Here is a 7,695-nt window from a genome sequence, read left to right as displayed (position 1 = left end):
TATTTAACCACTTCAGCTGCGCGATGGCTTTATATTGAATATAACGTTGGTTCGTTCGTTCGTTCGTTCGTTCTCTGTCTGTCTGTCTGTCTCTGTCTGTCTGTCTGTCTGTCTCTCTCTCTCTCTTTGTGCATGCATTTTTCTGACCTTTCTTTCCCCCTGAGGGCCGGATGTAAAAAAGCAGTTGTGCTTATTCTCTTACCATCGCCGAATAAACTTTCGTTCGTTCTCTCTCTCTCTCTCTCTCTCTCTCTCTCTCTCTCTCTCTCTATTTATCTCTCTCGCTCTCTCTCCCCTTTCATTGACAGAATCTGACTACCAACAGATAGGTATCTGTCCTCTCGAGGCTAAACCATGCACGAAACCTTTTGTTGCAACGCTCTACCTTATCTAACAAGTCTGTTTACTTCTGAAATTCACGGACTTTTCGCAGATACTAAATCTCCACTTTACTACGATTATTGCATATTCAGGGGATTTGTTATGAAATGGTCATGGAAGCATTCCCAGAAATCCATTTAAAAAACAACAACAACAACAACATAAACAAGAATATTTTTGTCTGAAGTTCGGATCTGATTGACATGAATCTTTCAAACTCAACACGTTTTCATCCCAAAGTGGACTGGTCAAAATTCAGTATTGATATGAAATGATGTTCGATATATTATCACTTCAGCTGTTCTTTCTGTCTGTCTCTGTCTCTTTCTTTGTCTGTCTGTCTGTCTGTCTCTCTCTGTCTCACTCGCTCGCTCGCTCGCTCGCTCTGTTTTGTTTTTTTCTCCTCGTGTTATTATTTTCAACGTTAGTGTGTATTCTTACATAAATAGGCTAATGAGCATGCTTCCATAAAACCTTTCATTTTCATGAATAACTGTGTGAGATTGTTCATTAACGTGTGTGTGTGTCTGTGTGTGTGTGTGTGTGTGTGTGTGTGTGTGTGTGTATCTCTCTCTCTCTCTCTGTCTCTGTCTCTGTCTTTGTCTCTGTATCTCTCTGTGAGATTGTTCATTAACGTCTCTCTCTCTCTCTCTCTCTCTCTCTCTCTCTCTCTCTTTTTGTCATTGAGGACTGTTTTTTTGTTTGTTTTTGTTTTTTTAAAAGATCAGTTGTACTTACTCCACTACCCATGCGAAATAAGAAATCCGAATCGTTTTGTTTCGTTTCGCTACACAAGCTAATTTGTTTTAACCATATTCTAACGTGTTTAACTCCCACTCCAGCCTCACTCTGCACCATATCACACCTGTCGACACCCCACCCACCAATCCCACCCGCCAGAACAAAACGAAAAAATGATAAATGAAACGCTGAAAAAAATTAATTATAATAATAATAGAAATGAAAACATGGTTGTTTTATTAGCTTCGTAGCTGTTCTTTGCAAGTTGACAGTTTCCTGGGGACAAACACGTGTTGCCAGTGACAGGACTTTTTTTTTCCAGAGCAAGGCAAGGAAGCAAAAGGTTAAATTAGGAGAAGACAACAGGTGTTGCCAAAGGTAGGGCGCTGCGGTCTTTTTCCTCGTTCCCAAGTTCAAACATTTCACAATCGATCGTGATCTTTCTGTTTCTGAACCTCACACTTGGAGCGAGCTCTTTCGTTCGCTTCGTCAAATCTTTGCACTCAGCACTGGATGATGTGCACAGAGTCCGGATATAAGCCAATTGTGCACTGTATGCAAGGATAATGGAAGGCACACAAGGCCGTAGATGACCCTCAAGGATTCTGGCAGGTATGTTACTCTTCTTTTGCAGCATCTCCACTGGCTACCTGTCTCGCACAGAATAAAGTACAAGATCAGCACTCTATTTTACAAATGTATTCACAAATCTGCTCCTTCCTATTTTTGTGGCTGCCTTCACCTCTACACTCCACCTTGCTCTCTACGATCGGCTTCGGATCCACTCTGTTTACGCATACCCAGATTCAGACACTCCACTGTTGACTGCTGTTCTTTCTCTGTCTCTGGACCTTGCAATTGGAATGAACTTCTTCTTTCTCTTCGTCAGGTCTCCGCACTCAGCTCTTTCAAGTCTGGTCTTAAAACCCACCTCTTCCCAAAATAGCCGCCCTTCCCTGCCTCTTCCTTGTCTTCAGTTTTTCCAGTTTTAAATTTATGCATGCGTGTGAATGACTGGTGTGAAAGCGCTTTGATTTGTCTCTGCACAAGATTCAGCGCTATATAGATATAATCATTATTAGTATTATTATTACAGTGGAAGAGTTCACCAATCACTGGGGACTAACTGTAATTACTGGACGTGCACAAGAACTGTGTAAGTGCACATTTGTTTTACATAGAATTCATCGTAAAGGTCCTTTTAAAACTCGATGGAGCAGAGAAGCACTTAAGCGACAAATAAACCCTATGAAAATGAAATGCAGATAATATGTTTTCCCTGAAAGGTTCATTTGATGTTCTTTTCTCATCCATCCATTCCACAGTTCCTGTATCCATCCAAAAACTTGTGCGTTTATTGTGGTCGTTATTCAGAGTTATCTGTAAATGGAGTTTAGTTTTAATCCCATGTAATGTAATAAAGTACACAATGCAGCATTTTATTTTAACGGGTTCAATTAACGATGAACAGATTTAATGGATTTAATGTCATATAATGTAATGAAGAACACTATGCAGAATTTCATTTTAACGATTTTAATTAACGACGAACAGACTTAATGTATCTAATGGCATATTATTTAATGAGGTACACTACGCAGCAATTTATTTTAACCAGAACAGATTGACAGCAAACCCGCTGTCCTTAACAGTGAAATGTAAAGCACCTGAGCGCATGCCCGCGTGTATTATTGCTATATGATTATATAATATATAAGTAGTAACTGTGTATTATCATAGTGCTGCTATGATGCATATGATATCGATGAAATGTCATCTCCTTTTACTGTGTAAGTCTAGGTGTTTCCATTATACGTTAATCTGCTAATTGCTTGCTTGCTTCAATACTTTTGTACCCACTCACCCACTCATTCAAAGACCTATACTTATTTGTTTTAATTCACTGATTGATTAAATTGCTTGCTTGTTTCCATGCTTGTGTTCGTACTAAAAATCGGTTACGTTTTGTTTTTCTGTTGTATGTTTGTTTGTTCTTTAACTCCTGAAAAGCAAGCTGAAATGTGGTAACAGTTTTCAAAGCTATTTAGAGTGTGGCTAAAAAATAATTCACTCTTTCGCCGCCATTGGCGACTTTTGTCGACATCGAGGAATCATGTTGATAAGACCATTTTTTCACATTGTAACAAAACTCGACATCTGCAGCCAGTTACCTGCTCATACCTTTGCCACCTGACCGAGTTTGAAATCCATTGTGTTGTTTTGACATGAACCGATACCTGTGGCTGTGAGCATCGTCTCTACAATATTTGGCGCTGAAAAGTGTGTGGTTTTTTGGGGGGTTCTTTTGTTGTTGTTTTTTCCACACAAAACCTTGGCGGTGAAATAGTTGATGAAAACAGTTGTACGTCTTCTTTTACCAATAATGAAAACAGTTGTACGTCTTCTTTTACCTCCCTACTTTTACTGCATTGTATTGTGTCGCATTGTATTGTATTGCATTGCATTGCATTGTATTGTATTGTATCGTATTGCGTCGCATCATATTGCATTGTATTGTATTGTATTGCATTGTAATGCACTTTATTGCATTGTACTGCATTGTATTGTACTCTACTGTGCTGTATTCTAGTGTACTATGTCTCTTTTTGTCACAACAAATTCTTCTGTGTTAATTCTGTACTGTACTGTACTGTAATGTACTGTACTGTGATGTGTTACCTTTTGTCACAACACATTTTTCTGTGTGAAATTCAGGCTGCTCTTCCCAGGTAGATCCCGTTACCACAGTGTAGCACCATCCATATTTCTTTTTTCTTATTTCTTTTCTGTTACGTCTGCAATTTATTTGTTTTGATAACAAAGTGGATCGCGCTCTGCTGAATTTTGCAACGTACAATCTTTTTGTTGCCGTGGTTTCCTTTTCATGCGCAAAAGTGCATGCTGCGCACGGGGCCTCGGTTTATCGTCTCATCCGAATGACTAACACTCAGACCTCCATTTGGAGTCTTGTGGAGAAGAGGGAGGGAGGGGGCGCGGGCGTTAAAAGTCCTGGAACCAGTTGCATTGCTTAGTTCTAACTTTTTGACAGTTACGCGTGACTAAATGCCAACGTTGACCGAACTACGCCATCGGTCAGTTCCATACTACGCACAGTTAGTTGCGGGTTACGACCATACTAGGCTCTTCCCGTCCGAGCACTGCAACTGGCTCGTGGTCCGTTTATGGGAGTTGAACCCGTGAACACTCGCTTTCTACTTTGGTGCAGTGCCATTAGGCCACCGCTCGAGGGATAGATCTCTGACGGAAGGCTACAACTAAAAGGCATTAAGTTCAGCTCATGTTGTTGATTGGCCTCTAGGTCACAGCGGGTATGTCAGGGCATGGAAAGTGAAGAACACCAATGCAGTCGTCTAGAACCTGGCATTCTTCTGAACCTGTTTGTTTCTAATTTGTTTGAAGTAAATGTCAGCTCACCGGAGCTTGAATTTTATGAATGATCTTTAAATTCGTTCTTTTCGTTGTTGCAGACTGGCTTGGTGATGTATCGGGACCACGTGTCTCCAGTACCGAACGCTGTTGTGTGGAAGCCATTGTGACCGGGTGTCTTCAGTATAAACCCTGTGGGATGGCGCACATTGTATCCAGGTGTCTTCAGAAGCAAACCCTGTGACTAGGTGTCAACGGAACCAAACCCTGTGACTAGATGTCTTCAGAACCAAACCCTGTGACTTGGTGTCTTCAGAACTAAACCCTGTGACTTGGTGTCTTCAGAACTAAACCTTGTGCCTTGGTGTCTTCAGAACCATACCCTGTCGCTAGATGTCTTCAGAACCATACCCTGTGACTAGGTGTCTTCAGAACCATACCCTGTGACTAGGTGTCTTCAGAACCAAACCCTGTGACTATGTGTCTTCAGAACCATACCCTGTGACTAGGTGTCTTCAGAACCATACTCTGTGACTAGGTGTCTTCAGAACCATACCCTGTGACTAGGTGTCTTCAGAACCACACCCTGTGACTATGTGTCTTCAGTACCAAGCCCTGTGACTAGGTGTCTTCAGAACCATACTCTTTGACAAGGTGTCTTCAGAACCATACTCTGTGACTAGGTGTCTTCAGTACCAAGCCCTGTGACTAGATATCTTCAGAAGCATACTACGTGACAAGTTGTCTTCACTATCAAACCCTGCGACTAGGTGTCTTCAGTACCAAGCCCTGTGACTAGATACCTTCAGAAGCACACCATGTGACTAGGTGTCTTCAGTGTCAAACCATGTGACTAGGTGTCTTGTCTTCAGAACCATACTCTGTGACTCGGTGATTTCAGTATCAAACCTTGTAACTAAGTGTCTTCAGAACCGAATCTGTGACTAGGTGTCTTCAGAACCATACCCTGTGACTAGGTGTCTTCATAACCATACCCTGTGACTAGGTGTCTTCAGAATCATACCTTGTGACTAGGTGTCTTCAGAACCATACTCTGTGACTAGGTGTCTTCAGAGCCAAACCCTGTGACTATGTGTCTTCAGAACCATACCCTGTGACTAGGTGTCTTCAGAATCAAACCCTGTGACTATATGTCTTCAGAACCATACTCTGTGACTAGGTGTCTTCAGAACCAAACCCTGTGACTATATGTCTTCAGTACCATACCCTTCAGTACCATACTCTTTGACTAGGTGTCTACGGTGCCATACTCTTTGACTAGGTGTCTTCAGAACCATACTCTGTGACTAGGTGTCTGCAGTACCAAGCCCTGTGACTGGGTGTCTTCGGTACCAAGCACTGTGACTAGGTGCCTTCAGTACAATATTCTGTGACTAGGTGTCTTCAGTACCAAACCCTGTGACTAGGTGTCTTCAGAACCATACTCTGTGACTAGGTGTCCTGAGAACCGAACCCTGTGACTAGGTGTCTTAATAACCATACCCTGTGACTAGGTATCTTCAGAACCAAACCCTGTGACTAGGTGTCCTCAGAACCATACCCTGTGACTAGGTGTCTTCAGTATCAAACCCTGTGACTAGGTGTCCCCAGAACCGAACCCTGTGACTAGTTGTCTTCAGAACAGAACCCTGTGACTAGGTGTCTTCAGAACCATACCCTGTGACTAGGTGCCTTCAGAACCAAACCCTGTGACTAGGTGTCCTCAGAACCATACCGTGTGACTAGGTGTCTTCAGAACCATACTTTGTGACTAGGTGTCTTCAGTATCAAACCCTGTGACTAGGTGTCTTCAGTATCAAACCCTGTGACTAGGTGTCTTCAGTGTCAAACCCTGTGACTAGGTACCTTCAGAAGCACACCACGTGACTAGGTGTCTTTAGTATCAAACCCTGTGACTAGGTGTCTTGTTTTCAGAACCATACTCTGTGACTCAGTGACTTCAGTATCAAACCTTGTCTTCAGAATCGAACCCTGTGACTAGGTGTCTTCAGAACCATACCCTGTGACTATGTGTCTTCAGAACCATACCCTGTGACTAGGTGTCTTCAGAACTGAACCCAGTGACTAGGTGTCTTCAGAACCACACTCTGTGACTAGGTGTCTTCAGAACCATACCTTGTGACTAGGTGACTTCAGTATCAAACCTTGTAACTAAGTGTCTTCAGAACCAAACTCTGTGACTAGGTGTCTTCAGAACCATACCCTGTGACTAGGTGTCTTCAGAACCAAACCCTGTGACTAGGTGTCTTCAGAACCATACCTTGTGACTAGGTGTCTTCAGAACCATACCTTGTGACTAGGTGTCTTTAGTACCAAACCATGTGGCGCACATTATGACTAGGTGTCTTTAGTACCAAACCCTGTGCACAAGTGTCGTCACTTACAGACTGGCTGTCCTCAGTACTAAACCAGTTTATAAGTGAGACTTTTACGGTTTCTTTTGCTTTTACTGCGATCAGTTCGGCTCCAAAAAGCAACACAATTTGATTTGACCACTGCGTCAAAGGTGACAAAAACCTTCTTCTTTTTTTATTCCTGGTTCTAAACTTGACAAGAAAGACATATTGTAACAGCGTCATCAGTAAAACGAACAGCGAAGCAAGAACTCTTGGCTTTTCAAGGAACTATTACGAAGGAGAGTTCCTCTCTCTCTCTCTCTCTCTCTCTCTCTCTCTCTCTCTCTCTCTCTCTCTCTCTATCTATCTATCTCTCTCCATCACTCCACCCCCCCACACACCCAACGACTCCAACAACAACAAAAACATGGTTTCAACTACGACGCTCGCTCCCCTCACTCTCACCACTCCCCTCTCCAGCCTGACCTTGACCCCGAGCCTTACGAACGGGAGCAGCAGCGGCACGGGCGTGACCTTGAACCCTGAGGAACAAGAGGAACTGCAGAACTACATGTCCGTCTTACGGAGCATAAAGGTTGGTTTGCTTTTTTCTACGCTGTATTCACCAGCTCCGTTGATCATAGACTATTGTGCTTGGAATCAAATAAATCAAATAATTCAGTGTGTTCATTAAATAATAAAAACGAAACAGAATGCAGAAAGAAAGGAAAGAGAAACAAAAGTGAAAGAGCGTGTGATGATGAGTTTAGAGTGTTATATTTATGATCAAAAGTTAGCACAAAAATATTCTTCTTCTTTTTTTTTTTAT

General features: G+C 42.3%; 1 protein-coding gene across 1 annotated transcript in view; it reads left to right on the top strand.

The window, feature by feature from the left end:
* The first annotated feature begins 7,293 nt into the window (after window positions 1–7,293).
* LOC143277842 (uncharacterized) overlaps window positions 7,294–7,695 on the top strand; it is a 7,332-nt gene continuing 6,930 nt past the window's right edge. Inside the window, exon 1 of the mRNA XM_076582760.1 lies at window positions 7,294–7,461. Within this exon, the coding sequence (XP_076438875.1) occupies window positions 7,294–7,461 (168 nt within the window). The remainder of the gene's footprint in view (window positions 7,462–7,695) is intronic.

This window comes from Babylonia areolata, chromosome 2, assembly GCF_041734735.1.
Source record: "Babylonia areolata isolate BAREFJ2019XMU chromosome 2, ASM4173473v1, whole genome shotgun sequence".
In the NCBI taxonomy this organism is placed as follows: domain Eukaryota; kingdom Metazoa; phylum Mollusca; class Gastropoda; order Neogastropoda; family Buccinidae; genus Babylonia; species Babylonia areolata.
Note: the sequence above shows the minus strand (reverse complement) of the source record. Positions and strands in the feature narration are given on the sequence as shown.